Source organism: Euphorbia lathyris, chromosome 10, assembly GCF_963576675.1.
Source record: "Euphorbia lathyris chromosome 10, ddEupLath1.1, whole genome shotgun sequence".
NCBI lineage: Eukaryota > Viridiplantae > Streptophyta > Magnoliopsida > Malpighiales > Euphorbiaceae > Euphorbia > Euphorbia lathyris.
The window spans coordinates 755,229-776,840 of NC_088919.1; the positions used below are offsets into that span (position 1 = coordinate 755,229).

At 34.8% G+C, this 21,612-nt stretch overlaps 1 protein-coding gene across 1 annotated transcript; it reads right to left on the minus strand.

Moving 5' to 3' along the window:
• Window positions 1–266: 266 nt before the first annotated feature.
• LOC136209970 (kinesin-like protein KIN-7O) lies at window positions 267–20,691 on the minus strand. The gene is made up of 30 exons (XM_066001609.1): window positions 20,454–20,691; window positions 20,279–20,368; window positions 19,962–20,080; window positions 18,387–18,500; window positions 18,219–18,300; window positions 17,519–17,586; window positions 17,368–17,442; window positions 17,064–17,209; window positions 16,851–16,953; window positions 14,764–14,844; window positions 14,503–14,571; window positions 14,328–14,387; window positions 14,089–14,250; window positions 13,214–13,270; window positions 12,138–12,380; window positions 12,004–12,069; window positions 11,722–11,907; window positions 11,450–11,554; window positions 7,620–7,706; window positions 7,318–7,464; window positions 7,027–7,140; window positions 6,861–6,947; window positions 6,572–6,766; window positions 6,301–6,477; window positions 5,562–5,738; window positions 5,311–5,400; window positions 5,084–5,224; window positions 4,203–4,300; window positions 3,170–3,248; window positions 267–699 (listed from the first exon to the last, which is right to left on the minus strand). Exons 1-30 carry the CDS (start codon window positions 20,575–20,577, stop codon window positions 469–471), a joined length of 3,573 nt encoding a protein of 1,190 aa, XP_065857681.1. The 5' UTR covers window positions 20,578–20,691; the 3' UTR covers window positions 267–468.
• Window positions 20,692–21,612: the final 921 nt, after the last annotated feature.

The following is a 21,612-nucleotide window of genomic DNA, read 5'->3' on the forward strand; positions in this document are numbered from 1 at the left end:
ACTTGAGCTTTGATTTATGATTTTGTATAATTATTATTTTTTGGATAAAAGTTATTTTATATTGTTTGCCCCATGGGGGAGAAATCCTAGATTCGCCCCTGTTCAAATGCCTTGTGTTGTATATTATACAGCATAGCCCCATCTCACTATGTGTTTTTAATTCCACCGATTAATGAGGTTGCCAAAAGGCTAAGATACTATGTTATGGAACCAATGAAATTAAAAAAATTAAGATGATTGTTAAAGTCCAATAATAGTTTTTATATTAATCATGTTCGAATTAATAGTACAATCTATCTAAAATCAATTGGTTATTGAAATGAAATTGTTAATCACTCAACTCATTTTTCTTAGCAAACAAGAGATTGCAAATTATGTATTAGGAATCAAGGCGTGAATGTTTGTGCCTCTGTATTAACATTTGGCCATAATAAACACATTATATACTGTACAAAGAATGAATCAATTTCACTTGCTTATCCCTTTTTCTGCAAGTTGCTTCTTCAGGTTGAGATTCTCTTCTCCAAAGACTGCCAACATTTGCTTCAAATTTCTTGTTGCCTCATTATATTGCTTGTTCATCGCCTCCGACTCATCCACTTGCTCCTCGTATCTAAACCGATAACCATCTAACTTCCCTTGTGCTCCTCGAAGCATCATTCGGAGTTTCGCCTTTTCCTTCTTATTCTTCACTTCTTCCTGTTTTCACACCATATATTTCTCTACTTCAACAACAGCAATGTCTGAAAGTGCACTGACATAATATTTTCAAACATAAAATCCATATACTAATACATGATCTTTTTGACGAAATCCCTTTAAACTTACAATATCCAATTGCTTACTTAAATACAACGACCAAATACAGGATTTGTTATGCAGAAAGTAAATAATTAGACCACAAGTGACAGGTTTACTAATTAGACCAAAGAATTTGATACAATCTACCTAAAATAAATTGGTTTGAGTATACTAGTTGTTATAGAATGATTATAGGAATTAGAGCATAATGATTAGGATTTGCGTTTATTAGCATTCAATTCCTCTCCTGTTTCTACATGGTATCAGAGTTGCCCTTGTGAGAAGACTCTTCCCGTTCAATTTTTTTTTTCTCCGTTGCACGATCAGTCTGCCCTTGTGAGCAGACAGCTGGGACTAAGCTCTCCCAGAGAAAGTCCTCAAGATCGTTTCTCCTTCAAATTCAGCAGTCAATGGAGTTGGTGTGAGTATCACGGGCCATTGCTATCTCCACCCCTTCTCCCACGCGTTGGCGTGGCACACGGGCGTTACTTCTTCAGTTGGTCATTCCGGCATCAACTTCCCTTTTCCAAGCATCTTTTCCAGTCAACCTGGTTTGGTGTTTGGAATTTTCTTGAGCAATTCTTTGGTTGTATCAGACACTATGTAGTGTCTAAACTTGGTTTCAAGTATTTTGATACTTTTGTGGATGATTATTCTCAAACCACTTGTCTTATGTCGTTCTGAATTCATTTCTCATTGAATGCTTTCTGTGTTGAAATTAAAACTCAATTTAATGTTCCGGTCCATAAGTTAAGTGACAATTAAAGAATACTTTTCTGGATTATTTCAAACTTTCATGCTTCAAAGTGGTATTCTTCACCAATATTCTTGTGTTGATACACCCTCTCAAAATGGTCTGGCCAAACGCAAAATTGCCATCTTCTTAAGAAAGTCAAGGCCCTTCTATTTCAGACACGTGTTTTCTTATTAACTGAATGCCTTCCTCAATCTTATAGGGTGAGACTCATAGTGCCCTATTTCTTAACTGTCATGGAACCAATTGAACTAAAAGCTCCACCCCTTAATCACTTGGTCAAAGAGTCTCTGATACCACATGATGAAACCAATTGAACTAAAAGTATAAGCTGGTAGTTAAAGCCCAATTCATATTAATATCTGACACTAACAAACCATTGTTTCATGTATCACCGCAAATCTTTGGGAGTACTTGTTTTGTTTGGGATGTTCGACCACAAGTCACTAAACCCGACCCTAAAGCCAAGAAATGTGTCTTTCTTGGTTATCCATGTCTTGAGAAAGGGTATCGAACTTCTGAAACAAATCCAGATAAGTCTGAACTTCTTATTGCACTTTGCGAAGTTATACCAACTTGCACTTATCCTAAGTCTGCTTTGGTTTTATATGATAAATTTTCCTCTACTTCACATTCTTTTGTTGTTTCCCTCAATTCTACTATTGTTCCTAAATTTCTCTCAGAGACCTTATCACATCATGGTCGGCGCAATGCAATGATAGAAGAGATGAATTCTTTGGATGCTATTGGTACTTGGGAGGTAAATTTACATGCTGGGAAGAAGTCTACTGGATGTCGATGGGTGTTTGTTGTTAAAGTCAATTCTGATAGTTTTGTAGCTCATTTAAAAGCTCATCTTGGAGATATCTTTACTAAAGTCTTAAATGGAATTCAGGTAAATTAATATTTGTAACAAGCTAGACATGATAAATATCTATGCTCCAGCTTGAGGGGAGTGTTACAAATATGAATACTAGTTGTTATAGCATGAGTATAGGAAATAGAGCATAATGATAGGGGTTTACATTTATTAGTATTTACAGTAAAACCTCTATATAGGAATAACCTCTATTTTGTTATAAAAAAACTCGGTCCCAACTTGGTAATAATAACCTCTATTACCAAACTCTATTTAGTAATAACCTCCGAATTGTTATACAAATAGTCTGGTCCCAAGTGTATTCCTATATAGAGGTTTTACTGTAGTGGCTTTTCTATCTTAGAAATTGACTCTTTGTATAAATACCCTAACAATTCTAACAGAAGACACAATATTCTTCAATTGCTTTCCTGTTTGTACACTTTCCTAGTTTAGCATACCTTGGACATGACTAAAAATTGCCTCAGAAGATTTTGTAGACAAAGCTAATCAGTTAAACAAACAGATTGATGCAAAAGTATGGGAACTTATTCCTAAAATGATATCAATAGACGATTTTTTCCTTTATAGTTTATTCCACTTGAGGATAACTATTTTCCTTCTGAATGAGCATACAGTTTTTTACATGCACAATGAAGCTCCATAAGCAAAGACAAAAAGAAGTAAATAATGACCTTTGATTCAACATCTTAAGAAACAGAAAAATAACTAATGAATGCCAAGGAAACCATTACCTCCTGAGCTTCTTTCCTCTCAACCTCAAGCCTATTTATGTCGTCTTTTAGTTGGTTAATCTCCAGAGACTTCTCCATACTGGAATAACAGAAAACATGAACACAAGTTTGATTTCTCAAATAATTTTAATTTCCATCTCAGCATTTAAAGTATGAATACAATGTATAAATAAACAGTAAATGTCTCCAAGATATGGTTGGCCTCTCTCTCTCTCTTTCTATCATATGTATGTGTGTGCAGACATGCAGAAGCTATCTTTTCATTGTTTTGACAAGTTACAGAGGTTTCCACTTTTTCTTGGGAAATTTGCATCTCTTCGTTCCTTCTAACATGCTCACTAGCATAAGATAAATTTGCAATTTAAGCTACATCTCCAAAACTGCAGATACCTTGCACTGAAATGCCATCAATGTTTTTTCAAGTAAGTGCTGGAAATCTAATACTGCATTCAAAGTTTAAACTGTGAAGAAAACATAAAGGAACCTTAGAGCATTACATAGACAACACCCACTAAATTTACTTCTATGGCTTGCATGACAAGCAACCACCACAACCACAATATTATAAGGCTCTTATAGGTTCCAAAAGGAGCAACACAGTAATTTAGTATGATGGGTCACTCAAGAAATCAACGAAATAATATATAGTCTCCTGATCCCCTACATCATAGCAAACCAAGCCATGCATACTCCTAGTAACTTAGGGTGGCTAAACATTATCTGGCAACTACATGATCACGCAAACCCTAATGCTTTTAACAGAAAGGTACCCCATTTGACACTAGATACAACGAAATAAACAAATCATGTAAACTTATTTACACTTGGAGATTCTTAAAATCCTCATTTTTTTTTCCTTTGTCCTTGATCTTTTTTCCAACAAACCCATATGTGAAACACCCACATTAAAAAAAAGAACAGGTATAAATAAACCTGATGAATTCATACAAACAATGCCGAAATGATTGATCTACTTTTAAATGATTATGGTAGTTATATGTGTTTTTTATATTATAGCTATGTCAAAACAAACCTGGATTGCAACTCCCATTTTATTTTGTCTTCAGAGCGTGCCAATCTTTCTTTGAAGACTTGACATTCTTCCCTACAAGACTCCAGTTCACTTCCCACCTGAAAATTTAGCACAATTCACAATTTAATGACAATAAGCAATTGCTCAAATAAGATAACCCTTTCTGTTTTGATCGCCTAAAGTAGAAGTTATAGTGCTGAGAGGTCACAACAGGTGTTTGATAGAGCAAGTATGATAATATACCTACAAAAATGTAATTGGCCCCTCATGTTTTCAGTAAAAAAATTACTTTTAGGACGGACCTTTGAAATCTCTAACACACCCTTACTTTGGCCTCCTTTAGAAAATAATTTTGGCTTCATCACTGTATCAATGCATTCAAGGATAAATTTGAATGTAAAGGCCTACTTGTGCGCAAGTGTGTACATTTATTGTATGCATACATATTTAAAATAGTCAAAACAAATCATATCGATGAAATATATCTAGTCAATATATGTCCAAATTATCTTCTTGAAGTTAATATTTTCTCTAGTTCCAAAGAACAATTCAGCATTATCGAGCACTAGATGAAAATTGCATACAAGTTGTACCTTATTATAACAGGACTATTATAGATACTGAAATGGAGAACTAACATATAACAACAACAACAATAATAATAATAGTAACAATAAGAATAATAATAAGAAGAAGAATTCTGTAATAAAAGCTTGCATGCTACAAAAAGAGAATGCGAACTGTTAAAACATGCTTGAACAGAATAGGCAAATGATGACATGGACAAAGCTAGTTGGAATGCTGCAATCAAGAAAACACCATCATAGTAGATACAGCCCTAACTATGTAAACTTTCTTAAAGAACAAAATCTTGCACTTGCCTCCAACAATGCTTTAGACAATGATGAAACCTCTGCATCGTATAATTTTGTCTTCTCTTCTATTGTTGCAACTGAAATTCTCTCCTTGGCTGTCCATATTGCCTTTTCCTCTTCCATTTCCAAGAGCGAGTTACTAAGTTGCTGCAAAAACAAAACATTTTGCTTATAAGAGTACAGAGCAAAAACAGAAAATTATTGCTTCACAATCAATTTAAATGCTAGTTTACCATTCCTAACTCTTCCTTTCCTTCTACCAACAATTTGATGTCATTTTCCATTTTTTGCTGCTTTAGTGTAGATTCTTCTAATCTTTGTCTCTGAATCAATAGAGAAGAATAAAATGCAAAAAACACACATTATTCACTAGAAATTCAATAATCAATAATAGTAATTAACTCAGATAAGGTTTTATTTTTATTAAGTCTTAAGCCAAAATATTACACAGAAGAAATAGTGAGAAGAATGGACAAAAACTCACTAGGCCCAAATTCTCCTCCTGCAACATATTATAGTTGGTATTTGATGTATTCAACTCCTCATAAAGGGCTTCCAACTCCAGCTTTTTTGAAGATATAAGCTCTTCTTTATCCTCTTCCAGGGATTCAATAGCTGCTTCCATTTCAAAAGCAAGTACTTCCAACTTTTTGTATTCTTCCTAAACAATATAAGAAAAAAAAAGTTAAGAGAAGGGAAAAAGGAGAAAAGGTTAGAACTGATTTAATCGTGCAATCAAAACAATGTTGCTCCTTCTCAAATGCTTAGCAAAGACTTGCAACTTAAGGGAATAACTCTTCCTAAGAAAAGATTAGCATTTACCAAAATCACCAAGTGCTTGTGTTAGTAATAGTACAAGGCATTGCAAGAATAAAAAGTGAGATATTTTACGTAAATATCTAATGCTAATAATAAATACGTTGTCTGATTCAAAATCATTTAAAGAACATCTTATCGCACACTTGAAAATCAACTACCATTCATAATGTGAAAGTGGTAATGTTGATAATCATGGAGCAACAGAGAATAGAATAAGTCATTGTCATAGATAATAGCTAAATCCAAGCATATCAGTAAGACATGGAATCACAGAAAACTAAACCAATCGAATATAGATCATAAACATACAACTTTAAATAACTATTTAGGCTAGAATATTCAGAATGATATCAACAGGCCAGCCAACATTCATAGAAGGCATACGAAACAGATGGGATACGCACCTGCATTGATGAAACTGCAAGACCTTTTGGATTTCTTGGATCAAACCCCTTTGAACTCTCAGCAAATGAATCGCGCCTTCTACCAGCAAGACTCTCACGTTTGTTGATGTCCCGCTCGAGGCGATTATTTTGGCCATGCAAGCGTTTGACTTCCCTTTCAACAAATGCTTTCTCACCCTACAATGCAGTATATCCATGTATGGTCATAAAATGGGAAACTTAAATGCAAGATGGAAAATCAGATCTATTACTGCTGTAGCAGGAACAACACCTCCAGTTTAGTTTTCTCCTGAATTGCACTTTTGAGCTTGAACTCAGTCTCTTTTAACTTGGCTTTTGTTTTCTCAAGATCTTTTCTCATATTTTCCTTTTCCTTGGCCAAGGAACATGATGATATTTCCCTTTCAAGACTTTGAATATTATGAAGTAATGTTTCTTTTTCCAGATTATGTTGCTCCGAAAGTTCCTGTAGCAAATAAAGAAGTCAGACATGATACACCAACCAATGTACTGAATGTCTGAAAGCATTCAATGAAAAACAAAAGAAAGAAAAGGCTTACTCTCAAGTACTCTTCATAATTCAATGCATCCTGTTCCAGTTTTTCTATTTGTTGCTGGAGATTGACTGATTGGTGGTATAAAAGAAGCTGCATTGCATTTTACCAAGTGAATATTGTTTCTTGGGTATGGTTGCAGCTTATGTATCACATATACAAATGAAAATACCTTCTCATTTTCCAGTTCAGCAACTTTTTGCATCATGCAGAATTCTAACTTCTCATGATTACTAAGAATCAACTTTTGCTTCTGAGTGCTTTCACTCATCAAATTCTTAAAATCCTGGGTCACAATCTAACAATTAAACCCACGACAAGGGAAGAGAGAGAGAGGGAGAGAGAGAGAAAACACATAACTATGGATCCAATAATATGAACAGCCTACCTAAGATTGAATAAATATTCAAAACGTAATGCAAGTGAAAGGAGAAAAGGGAGAGACAGATTGCACAATACTCACCTTGAACACAGTACATATTGTGGAATAGCTTTGAAACTCCTCATTCAAAAGTGAGTAAACACTCTCCAAAACATTATTAGAGATTTTAACTTCAGATACAATATCTTCTATCTCATTTGAAATCTTTAGGTCAGAGTCAATAGCCACCTGCAAAACACGGTAGAATTAGATACTAGGATTGGACCAACCATATGATATGGGACAAAAACATTTTACGTTATTATATACGCAAATGTTGACAGATGGAAGAACAAGGACTAAATGAGAGCTATAAATCAAATAGGAAACTAGAAAAGACACACATCAATTAATCTTGCAGATTCCTTGGAAGCAAGCTGTTCACGAGCAGCCCTAGCCTCTTCCCTTGCATTTTGTATCTCTTCATGCAGCTACAGAATTTGAAAAGCACACTCCAGTTAGCAAAAATACGACAAAAGCTTTTCGTAACCACAAAATCATGAAGCCAGAAGAAGAAAAAAGGGAATCTAGTTTTTTTCTGTCAGCACATCGAACTTTAGTTTCTATTTCAACTATTTACATAAATTACTTAAATAAATTAGTAATTTGAATATTTCAATTTAATATTCATTTAATTATTTATTAATATTTATTTCTAATTTTTCTTTTATTTAACAGTTCATTTCTGCATTAATATTTCTATTTCAAATTTCTTAGACAACAAAAAATATTCAATGGCAATTAATCACACAGAAGAGAGACACCCTACATCAAAATATGTATATTTTTGCACTCTCCCGCTCTGAGCGTGAAGAGTGGACAACACAGGGCTATCTGACAATGTGTTGAAATTTCACCACTTAATGGAATTGTCAGGATTTGATCCCTCGACCACTTGCTCTAAGAGGCTTTGATGCCGCCATCTCAAGGAACCATTTGAACCAAAAGCTTAAGCTAATAGTTAAGGCTCAATAATAGCTTTTATTATTTTATATTAATTTCTAACACCTTTTATTAATTGAAGTTTTTCAAACAATCACCCTATTGTTACGCATCTTTCACAACCTAGATATAACAATTTTTGTTGGAGATATAACTTCCCAAATACTTTTAGAAATTAAAAAGGTGTTAGCATGCAGCTGAGGGCAGAACAAAGAAGAAAAAATAGTCACATGGGAAGAAAATAAAGAAAAGCCAAAATAAATTTTGATATAAGCCTCACCTACTCATTTACTCGAGGCATGTGCAGTAATGGTTCAAGGACTAAATGATGATCAAACCCACACCAAGCCAGAAAAAACTCAAAGTGCAATGTCTGATTCTCCCAAGAATACTAGATCGGGTCAATCTAAACATCTAACTAATACATGTCTCCTTTATTAACCATTTATTGCAAAAATAAACAAGGTCTCTAGAGAAAACGATTTACAAGAATGGACACTGTAGCACTTATTATAGTATTTAGATAAGATTTCAATTCTTTCATGTTCCAGCTTGTAATGTTCCATGTCTAAAATACGGAAGTAAGAGGTGAACAGTATCAATACAATTCATGGAACCTTGAAAATCAGCAAGAGTTATCCACTAAAGTAATTTTCCTCTAATTAGGCGAAGGAAATATATTTTGAGGTTTTCTACTGTTTGTAGGATCTGAAAGGCATTCTCTATTGTCATAAATGTACATATCTATATAGGAATTAATAGGAATCACTTTCCTTAGTTAAGCCATGATCATGGGAATCGGAACTAAATTGATTGATTCTTTCCTAGTTAGTTGCCCTTTGATGGATATATATGTTTGTAGTCTTTCTTATTGAAATATACAATATATTTCTCATTCTCTCTGTTTACATGGTATAAGAGCTTAGGTCTCTTGAGTTTTTGGGTTTCTGTTTTCTAGGTTGCGTTTCCCAGTCAAAGAGTTTCGGTCTCTTGGGTGACTTTTTTTGTTTATATTTCTCTCACCGGCCCTCCCATTCATCCCCTCTAGCACCAAGGTCTCTCCACAAAGTCCTACCACCATCCAAGCAGCGAGTGACACTCACGCACCACCGACACTTCCATTGCCTCTCCCAAATGCCGGCGCGTGGAGCCTCTATTTGAGCTCCAATTTACTGTTCCATCATCGCCCCACCATTTCCGACTGCTCTGTGATGTCAACTGTCTCGAGAAAGTCCTCTAAATCTGTTACTTCTATTTGGAGCTCAAACTCGCACTTATCATGTTTCTTCCTTTGTATCGTATAATGCCGTGTCACCCTCCTCCAAGTCTTTTGTAGCCTCCTTGGACTCTGTTGTTGTTCCCTCATCTCCTACTGAAGCATTGGCTCATCCTGGTTGGCAAGAGGCAATGAAGGAAGAAACGAAAGCACTTGAACATAATCACACTTGGAATCTTGTGACTCTTCCGCATAGAAAACGAGCTATTGGTTTGTAAGCGGGTGTTTACTGTGAAAATGAATTCTGATGGTTTTGTTGCTAGATTGAAAACTCGCTTGGTTGCAAAAGGTTATGCTCAAACATATGGCATTGGCTATTTAGACACTTTTTCCCCAATTGCCAAACTTTCTTCGATCCGCCTGTTCATTTCCTTGGTCGCTACTTACAATTAGGTGCTTCATCAACTCATGTCAAGCAGACATTCTTCACATGGTGATTTACGTGGGAAGGTTTATATGGAGCAACCACTTGGGTTTATATGATCATTCTGTTTTTCTTTGCATCATCAAGTTTTGGACGTATTGTATTGGTAGTGTATGTTGATGACATAGTGATCATCGGGAATGATGCAGTTGGAATTACAAAGTTAAAAGCATTCATTGGTACTTAAACAAAAGACCTAGGACCATTGAAATACTTCTTAGATAGAAGTTTCGACTGATGCTGGTTTGATTGAGGCAAATACTTCTGATGCACCTACGATACCAAATGTGAAGTCAAAAGTTGAAGATGGTAATTTACTTGAGAAGCCTAAATAATATAGAGGAATTGTTGGAAAGTTGAACTAGCTCACAATCACCGCCCTGATATAGCCTTTCCAGTGAGTGTGGTAAGCAAGTTCATGTCCCCTTCGAGAACAACATGTTGGAATGTAGATTATGCTAGAAGGACGTGGTATAGCTGATTAAAATCTTAGGGTGGAGATTCAAAGCATCCTAAGGCTTAGATTTAATGAGCCTAGATCTGACGATGTCTATGTGAACACTACTGTGGTCACCACAGATGCAGATTATGATGGAGATCTTACATATAGGCGTTTTACCACCGGATATTGTGTATTTGTTGGGGGCAATCTTGTATCTTAGAAGAACAAGAAGCAAAGTGTGGTTTCTAGATCGAGTGCAAAATCCAAATACTTGGCTATGGCACAAACTACATGTGAATTTGTATGGCTATGTCATCTACTTGGTGAGATTGGGTTTACTTAGACGAAACCAACAAAGTTGTGTGATAACGAAACTACTATTTATATAGCCAATAAAGTTGTGTTCAATGAAAGAACCAAACACATAGAAGTTGACTGTCATTTTACTCGGGAAAAGTAAAAAGATGGTACAATCACAACTCCACATATCAGAAGGGCGACCAGTTTAGCAGATGCGCTTACCAAAGCTCTACCAGGGAATCGGGTCAACTATAATATGTATCGGTTGAGCATGACTAATATCTATGCTCATGCTAGAGGGGGGGTGTCATAAATGTACATACAGAATTAATAGGAATCAGTTTCCTTAGTTATAGCCTTGATCATAGGAATCAGAATTAATTTGATTCATTCTTTCCTAGTTAGTAGGGCTTTGAGGTGTGTGTGCGTATATATATATATGTGTGTGTGTGTGTGTGTGTGTGTGTGTGTGTGTGCAATCTTTCTCATTGAAATATACAATATACTTCTCCCAATCTTTGTTTACATATATGAAGTAATAACCAACAACAGATACTCACAGCTACTATAATCCAAATCATATGAAACTTTTCATGGTGGGAATTAGACCAAACATTTGGAGGAGGTGATTCCTAGAATGGAAGTTCATTTTTACATAATGGAGAATCCCTTGTACACGGCTAAATTCACCAGATAGGTATGGATTCCATTATAGAAGTCTGGATTTACCCTATTCTTATCATAGATATAAAAGCAGTTCACCCCATGATAGGGCAGAAAACATTATTACCTCTTCAAACTTCTCCCTCGCACATATACTTTGCTCTGTTGCTAGTTCAACAATGCTATCTAGACTTTGGTGGCTAGAAGACTTCTCCATTTCTAAGGTCATAATCTGAAAGGTGAAAAATGAAACGTAAATCACATCCCAAACTGAAATATAGGAAAAAATATCAACAAATATGAGCTAGAATACATATAAGAAATATGCATACATTACAAAAGGAAACTAAAAACATGCAGTTTAAATATAAACCGAACTGAGGCAAAACAAAAACAAACCTTTTCTTGAAGTTGTTTGATCACATGAATTGCCTCCGACTCCCTCAAACTTACATTTTTGTCCATGTGATCGGAATTTCTATAGCCATGGCTGGTCAAACAGCTGATACATTTAGCAGATTTATAATTATTTGTGTCAGCAAGCTGTCTCGTCAAACAATCAATCTGCATCTGACTCGTAGTCCTCTGCATGGAAATAATAATAAATAATAATATGAAGAACAACACTTATGGCAGATCAAAGTCTCAAGCTAGTTGAAGTCCTAAGAAAAGGCAAATAACCTCAGTTTCGAATTTCAGAAGCAATTCTTCATATTCTGCTTGTACTTCTACCAATTCATGATCCTCCTGGCAAAAGCATAAATATAAGCATGGCTCAAAATGTGAAACAAGTCAATGAATGGCATTGTACAAACCTCAAGGTAGCCTTTCTTTCTTGGTGCCACCTTTCTTCTATTTGTTACATGCAATAAGGCATGTGCATCAGGAAGAATACAGTCTTCTGGTAAATTAGTGTTACAATCCTCAAGTTGCTGGATGAAGTTTCCCCCACCTTCATTTTCACTCACCAAATCATCAAATGGAATAAGTGGGCCAATATCAGGGGTACCTCTCATAGGTTTTACAGAAGAAGCCCTTGATTGGATATTAGGATCCACCTAAATCAAATTAGTACACAATCAGCTTGCATCAAATAAACTGAATTGCCCCAAGTCTCATTAAATACTTTGGAGTATATGCTCAGCAGCATGCATCTAGGATCATGAGGCAAAACTAACTTAAGAACCATAAAAGGAAAGAGGAAATATAGCAAAATCATTATTGACATCTTGCTTAGCAAACAATTCTAAGAATTCTGAATATAAGAAATAATAGCAATCCTTAGAACGTCCAATCACTGGTCAATTTTTTTATTTGATATTAAAACATAAACACATATGCTAACGTTTTACTGGATAATAATAATAAGCATATGTGAATCACCGAAAGCATCCAAGTGCTTATGTTGCAAAATACCTACTGAAATTATCGCCAATTGAGGAAATAATAATTCCAACCACCAATGCCCAACACGTGCATGTTTTGGATCCAATGTATGAGAAACTTTGGGAGCAAAATAACCTTTTTCTTTAAGAAGCTGAAGTGCTAGTACACAATGTTCCATTGTTTATAAAAAGTTTGAAAACTACAATTAACTTCAGTTATTGCAGGCTACACAGATTGTGCGAAAAAGGTTCAAGGAAAGTGCTTCTTCAACAGGCAACACATTATATCAGAATAAAAACAAGATGTCCTGTACTCCATCTAAAGAATCCCAAAAATGTCCATAGTAAAGCTTCAGCGCCATTTAGTTATCACAAGTCAAATTGACCTCCAGCATGCAGACAATGAGTATAAACCTCTACTACATTATCCAGCCGAGTATAAAATCTATTTTGCAAAAGGAGAGATAAAATGGATGTGTTGTAATAAGCAATGCTGACGAAAATACCTCTTCAACATTTTTCCATGAAACTTTGCTGGGGCACCATGTATCCCGTCTCTTCCCCTGTAGGATCAAACAACGAATTTAGAACCAAAAACATGGGGCAATTACTGCTTTTCCCTATTTGTTTTTTCTTACAGAGCTTTTAAAATGATATTCTACAGCAAGAGTATAGAATGAAATTCAGAGAGTAAAGGGCGGCCCAGTGCACTACGCGTCCCCGCTGAGCGAGGGTCCAGGGAGGGGTCCCACCACAAGGGTGTACTGGGGGCAAGCCTTCCCCTGCCAATTTATTTGGCAAGAGGCCGCTCCTAAGACTCGAACCCATGACCTCTTGGTCACACGACAACAACGTTTACCGTTGCGCCAATTCAGAGAGTAACAACATGTAATTGCTATTTGGACAAACAACTAAGCTATATAATCGGTAGCATTGTGCACAAATCAGCACCCTTCGTATTCACCAAATTAGGCTGGACTCCTAACTTAGCTCCATGAAAGCATCATTAAGATTACCAATCATCAAAAAGAGAACACAAACATCATTATTTTGCCAAGAAAAAAGAAAGTCTAGGCCATGCACTTTTGGGACGCCAGATCAGGGAACATTTGATTCTCAAATAAAAATGGCAATTTGTGCACTCAATTGTGGTGTCAGAGGTCTACTTAGCAATCATAAATTGTTTCCCTCTAATAAAGCATTAGGGGTTAAGATTCCTAGGCTTACTGCAAATTACTTAACTATCAACTTATATGGTACAACTATTGCAGGAGACTACTCCTTAACTGCTCCAGGACCATATTAACATTGAAGAGAAAACTGCAATACAATACTTTCCTGATAAACTATATTATCACAGCAAGTGGCAAGCAATACGAACCTTTTTTTGTTGATCATGATTTTCTTCCCTGTTGGAGTGCAATACCATCGAGCTCAAGTTTTTTATTTTCTTGGCCTGCTCTTGCAATACCTTCTCACGCTCAGCCTGGACTCTTTTTTCCTCCTCCAACTCCAAAGTTATCCGTTCCCTCTCCAATTCAGACTATAAAAAATATTTTTCAAACTTTCCGAATATGTAATCCTTCTAAAAGATTAAACATAAAACTATAATTATCAAACCTGTAATAATGTGTTCCGAAGGTTAAGAATTTCCTCTTCCAAATGTCCCGAGTGAGAACCCTAATGAAATGAAATATTGTTAATAAGTTTATACTATCAAAAAATAAATTTAAAAGTGAGAAGTAAAAAAGGCTTCCATGTAAATGATCATATCTATAGTCCAAGTGCTTCCAACCTGTAATTTTCCACGAAGCTCCTCAATTTCTTTCTTCTGACGCTTCAACAAGGCAGCATCTGTCAAAATCTGGCATAAAAAGAGCAGTCACAGCTCAAGCAAATTAAATAGCGCACTCTCAAAATCAAAAGATGCAATTACCAGGAAAATACAGGAACAGTTCATAAAAAATCCCAAAAAGGAATTCAAAATATATAAAACCAAGATTAGAAAATGAAAGGAACATGTTTATGGAAAAAGAAAGATAAATTAGAGCAAAACCTCATTCACATGAGCACAGTTTGTGACACGTAATGCCCTACTTGCAAATTGAAGACTGCTTTTTGTCTCATCAGTATGAATCTAGCATCAAAACCAAAGTCATTAGCACCATAGTTAAATCCAATAAATATGAATCAGCAAGCATGCAATGAAACTTCTATGCATATTAGACTAGGACCTTGTTGCTTATTCAAATAATGTTTACTTGTTTAAAGCACAGCCTCAATATTCTATCTAAATCAACATATTAAATAAATCTTGCCAATTTTATGACTACAATTGAGACAATTTCTGAAGTTGAAGTGTAATATTATAAAATTAAAATTAAAATATTTGTCTAAAGTTGCTAACTTGTGTAAACTGTTGTATTATTTAGGACAATAGGCTAACTCCCAACACAAGCAACCAACAAATATTCGAATGATTGCAATGACCCTGCTGTTTCATTGAATATACCAAATAGCTTGTTCTTAACACCTCCTAGAAACTACTCTGCAATAAAAAAGATACACTCAACTTCAATCAAATTGCTGAGTTGACCAAGGGTAAGGTACAATGACAATTATACAAGGATAGGCTACACATGACAATTTTCATAAATGTAATGATTATTCAGGAATGTTGGCCAAATAGATGGAAACAAAAGAATAACATAGTGAAGTTCTATAAGACATTCGTTCTTTTCTTGATCAGAATTTCCTAAAACAAAGTGACCTTATTGCTTCATTGAAAATGAATATCCCAAGCAGCCAGTTCCAAAAATCTCACGCAAAATTTGTACAATTATTGTAAGCAATAGTTTATTACTGTTAAGGAATGTATAGCTGTATATAGAGGAATTGTAGGATCTGAGTTGCCCTGATGAGCAGTTTCTTTATGTTCAATCCTTTTTTTTCGTTCAATTCCGGTCTACCCTAGAGAGAAGAAATTTGGGTGTCTAAGGTGTTCCAGCCATGATCTTGTCTCATCGCTGCTCCTAGAAGAAAGTCCTTATCCTACTCAGCCTGCCCCTAAAATCTGGCAACCAACAAAGCAACGAGTAGCTGTCACAGACCACCTTTCATTTCGCCACCTCTCTCACACACCACCGCATGTCTCCGCCTTTCTGTTTTGAGTGCCACGGGACAATTTCATGCAGTTGAATTAAGTAAATAAAAAATATATTTTTTATTGTTTTTTGTTGTCATGTAATACGTAAGAGTCAGTCATTTCCAATGCGGTTACGTCACTATTCCAATAATTTTTATGTGTGAAAAGGCCTGAATGACTGTATTGCAATAAAAGGAAAGTTCAATGACTTTATTGAAACAAAATGTAGTTCATTAACCTTTTTGAAACTGACCCCAAACTTCATTGACCATCAGTGTGCAATTTACCCCTTTTATAGAACATAGTCCTTTCTTTGCCACACAATCCAACATCTTAAAACCAAGGGATGTTGCTGATTGCGAGTTGGAATACCATGTCCACGAAACTTCATAAAATTTACCAACACAATTATCAAACCTCTTGTTCGTCAAGTCTATTCAAGACGGACGAGCCCTCCTTATTCTAGTTCGGTACCAATCTATGTTTCACTATCACATCCCACTTGTGATATAGCTCCATATACTTCTAATCTCCTTGTTGCACTTCACAAAGGTATGCTTGTACTTATCCTATCATTTTTTTTTGTTTCTTATGATCATTTGGGATTCTATAACTGTTCCTAAATCTGTCTCAGAAGCCTTATCTCAACCTGGCTAAAGGAAATGAATGTTTTGGATGCTAATGGAACTTGAGACCTGGTGAATTTGCCTGGTGGAAAGAAAGTTGTTGGATGTAAATGGGTGTTTACTATTAAAGACAACTCGGATGGAACATTCAAAAACTCAATTGGTTATGCAAGTGTGGTTCAGATGCACAAAACGGCACAACAAATCCAAAGAATTATGCCAATTCCGTACACTAGTACTAGAAACATAATTATGTATTCAATAAATTCACTATCCAAAAGTCTCACATAGGGAATATTTTACAAACATAAACATATTCAATAAATTAAGTGAACAATTCATACTTCATCAAACAAGCTTCAATAAGTTTACCTGTGCAAGAGTGATATTGCATATTATAGCTGTATTTGCATTTCCACCTATTGAAGGTTGCAAAATTCGTGTGAGTTTACTATCTCGATAAGGGACATGACTCCTGTACCAAATATCAAAAAATAGATAAAACAAAGACTAGTAATTGCCCCCAACGTCATATCCATAAGAAAATACAAGGGATTCCATATAAAAAAAAGTTCTAGAACCTACCCTTGGCTTTCGGCACCCTCGCTCAATTTTTTAATTACAGTTCCAAGTGTCATTAGGCTTTTATTAATGTGTGACCCCTCTTTCAGTCGAACACCTTCTGCACCCGTTTTTGCAGCACGCTCAGATCCTGCAAGGTCCACCAAATTCTAGAAAAAAGGAAAATTTATACATATATATAATTAGCAAGCATGATAATAAGAAATATGACCAGGACACTTTCTCTTTACTGGGGAAGGGGAGGGGAGGCAGGAGGGAAGTGATAGTGAAAGAAACAGAAGTATAAACAGTTTCTCTAATAACTCACCAATACTGATACACGGACAGCATCACAGGAGTTCCCAACATTCTCATCCTCAGTTCTATCTCGACTCTCGATTATCTATTCAGCTTAAACATAAGGCAGTGGATGTATACAATCATATAACTAAAAATACTGGAAGGAGTGTCAAAATTACCATGCGGAAAATAGTGTGGGACCTGCTACTGTACAAATTCATATTTGTCTCTCCAATGTGCCTGTGAGCTGAAATTCAGTAAAGACAACAAATATATATTAGCCCCATCCAGAAGCTAGCATATTAGACAAACATCAATGCATGAGAGAGAGAGAAAGAGAGATGGGGGGCAAGTTATAATATTATGTCATTTATAGTCGGGATGCTCAAGAAGATGAAATAAAGAACAATTATTAATAAAAATTAAAGGGAAAAATAAAATCTAATAAATTATTTTTATATATTTAACAACTTCCTTCGTCCAACATTTGACATTTTCAGAATCCTGACTCTTTATCCAGCCAATAAAACTATCATGCACTAGTCCTAAATTTTAGTTTTAAGCTTTTCAAACAGATGAATGGTTAAAGGGTTGATCATTACAAAGGAGAGACATAAAAGCATAATTAAATAACTGAAAGATATAGTATATCAGAAAAGTCACCAACCATATATAATTTACTGTGAAAAGAGCAAGGACTGAAAGATTAAATCTTGTCAAACGCCTAATTTTTTTCTTTTTCTTTAAGAAAAGTGTAGCATGCCATTTAAGGTGTCAATTTTCATATCAAATTGTGAAGCTTACATGAGCAAGCCCAATATGGAATATTTTCAAAATGATGAATTGGTAGAATAAAGGGGAAATTTTGAAATTAGTTACACTCTCCAAACTGCATGAAATCAAGAACTTGTTGCGGAGATGCCACAATTTCTTCCCGTAAACCAGCAACATAAATCCCCCGCTACATATGAGAACAAAAATTAAATAATTATTGAATAACAAAATATAGCTAATAATACAAATTATGCCAGGTAGGTGTTTAAGTACCTCTAAACTTTCATGAATCTGAAGCTTACGGTGCTCAGGAGCCAATAAATCATTTATATCCTCATTATATATCTCCATATATGACATTCGCAGAAGAAACTCTCGATTGACATCCTAACATGCGAAGAATGCCTATCAACTAATAGTAATGTAAGGAACCACAAAACCCAGACGTGTACATCTTTATGGGAAACCCCAATAGCATTTTCCATGAAATAGAAGAAGGTCCAGCAGAATCATCTAAATTCTAAGCAATATATATTGATACTTAAGCTTCTAAAATCCTAGTTAACATGCAACAATTCAAAAGGCAAAAATTCACCTGGCTAGACCTTAAATAAAATTCAACAGTAATTGTTAAACTTTTATCATTTCAATTAAATCCACAGGCATTTTCCATTTTCCAATTTTCAATATTAATAGAAGCAATAAGTTAGTGATAGCAAACTTTGAATGGAAATAATAATGCTATTCAATATTAACTATAAATCATCTGCTATGAGCAATTTTTTGAACTTATTTACTTTTTCCTTTTCGTGTACTTACTTCCTTTATATTCATCAAGCATCAGCATTGTTTTGAATTCCATTGCCTCATGCACTGGAAGGCAGGCGAGGTGCTAGAATAGAAGCTATCGCCTCTAGCACCTGAGGCGTTTTAGTCAGATAACAGCAGGTACAATTTTTGTTCACTGTTCAGTATCTGACCTTTTTTTCTTTTAAGCTATACAATTCTTCTCTTCATCTTCTTTTTCTCTCTTCTTTTCTCCATAATCCATATCTATGTTGGTATGCTGACCAAATTTTTTTCAATTTTTGTATTGTTTGGAAACTTGAATTTATTTCAATAATCTGCCTGCTGCTATAAAAGTAGCAGCTCACGATGAAAACTAAAATTTTATGAAATTACAAAGCTGGCTATCACAGATAAGGCAACTAAAAGGCTATACCCCACCTTGAAAGATAAGTTAACAAATATTAGCATATGCTAACTCCAAGTAATGTTAGAACAGGACTCCAAGATTGTCCCCAACTAAAAAATAAACTTAAACCATCTCTCTCCACCATTCCGATATCCTGCTGGCAGCCAACAACATAATAATATCTAATTTCATGTACCTAGGAATACTACAAAATTCACTAGCTATTGTATATCACTGAAACTTTTGAGAGTCGTATGAAATTTAATAACAAAATAAAAGGCCAGGGAGGGCTTGCTTAAAAGTATCTATAAATAATTCCACATACCTTTATCAACTATTTGTAGCACCACAAAATTTCAATTTTAAACCAATAAAATTTTCAAGAATCTAGATAAAATAGGCAAAGCTCTCAAATTCAAATGCACAACAATGACTATCACCATCTCTAAGTATTATCCATTCCATCTGCCATATTATATTGCCTTTTGCAATCATAAATGAACTATATTTCTCGCCCAACAAAAGAAAAGATGTCATGATTTCCCACATTCAACGCCATCCAGGTTACATTAACCCACAATCAGAATATTTATCTAAGACAAAGACCTGCAGAATAAAGTGCAAAAAAATGGCTATTTTGTGAGTTCTGCTACCTGTTGTATCGTGTCAAACAAATCATGAACTGCAAGAGGGATAACCCCAGGTTCAGTGGCTGAGCCTCGCATTGTATGCGTCTTGCCACTGTTTGTTTGCCCATAAGCGAATACAGTGCCTACATTTTGAAAAAGAGGGGGAGAGAGAATGAAAAGAAACAAAAAACGCAGCTACTAAAACTTAAATAAAGGAAATAAAGATTGAAATAAAAAACAAAATGTATTCAGGCTAAATATCCAGCTTAATATACGAAAATTCTATTATGATCCGGTGCATTGGTAATTTTAAAATTAAAAAAAAAACATTGAGAATGCACCATTAAAGCCACCAACTGCTGCTGCAACAATCTCTTTGGTACGGGCTCTATAAATTTCTTCTGTCTTGCAGTCCTCTCCAAAAACACGATCTAATGAAAAAGAAAATTGAATTACGCAAATAAGGGAAATGAAAGAGGGAAGCTTAATTGTTTAAAGAGAGAGAGAAAAGTGTACCAAATTCGAACTTGTTGGAGTAATTAGGGATGAAAATGGAGTTGCCTGAGACTCTCCAGGGGCTATTCTTCGCATCCTCCGGTGAAAGTGGTCGCGCTCTGACAGTTACATGGATTCTCTCCATTGTCAATCTTGAGAAGAAGAGAACCAGGCCAGCGATGGATCGGATTGGATTGGAGCCCTGACAAGCAAATTTAGAAGCAAAAAGACTGTCACTTCCCTCATAAACCCCTTCTTTTCCCGCCCAGACTTTTGTGCATTTTTAATAATAATAATAATTAGAAAATTGTTTTCTTATTCCAGAAAAAAGGGATAAGAAAATATTGGCTTAATGTTTTCAGGGATTAATTTAGCTCTCGATATCGGAACGTGACACGTCATTCATATCAGTCCATTAAGTTCTGTCGGAGAGAAAAATCAGAACTTAAGAGAACATGAATGATGTGTCATATTTTATTATCGAGACCTAAATTAATACTTTTTTTAAACATTAAGTCTATATTAATGTTATTTTATATGTTAAACATAAATTGATATTTTCCCAAAAAAACTTAGACCTATTTTGTTACCTTATTCTTAATTTAAATACCATAAAATCAAAACTACTAAAATATCAAACACTATATAAGCTCTTATTAAGCAAATAAGTCTCGTCTCTTTTTCATAACATAATTCAAGCTCCATACAAATTTTTCAAAAAAATCGCATAAAAAGGCAATTAAACAATGATCTCTTTATTCTCTTATCTCTGAATTTCGGCGATAAATTACATTTTTCAACTTGATTTGACTTTAAATATAAAAATTCAACACAATTTCAAATAAAAAAAACGTAGTTAAAAAAACTAGCAATAAAAAAATGTTGAAATAAATCGCAATTCTAATCCATCAGAAATGAATTTCGAGAATAGAAAACGAATTCATCAATTATAACATCGTTACAATTCTGATTCTCAGACTGACATCCAAAAAAGTATATCAAATATTTGAAATCATTAAAAGTAATAAGATTACGTCAATTAAGAAATCAATTTAAACATATATCAAATTAATCTAAAGAATTTCACAATACTCATATTCTATGAAAATCAATGAAATCCTGTGAAAATGGATAAATCTATTATAAATCATTCGAAAAATATTGAAACTTTCAGTAAATG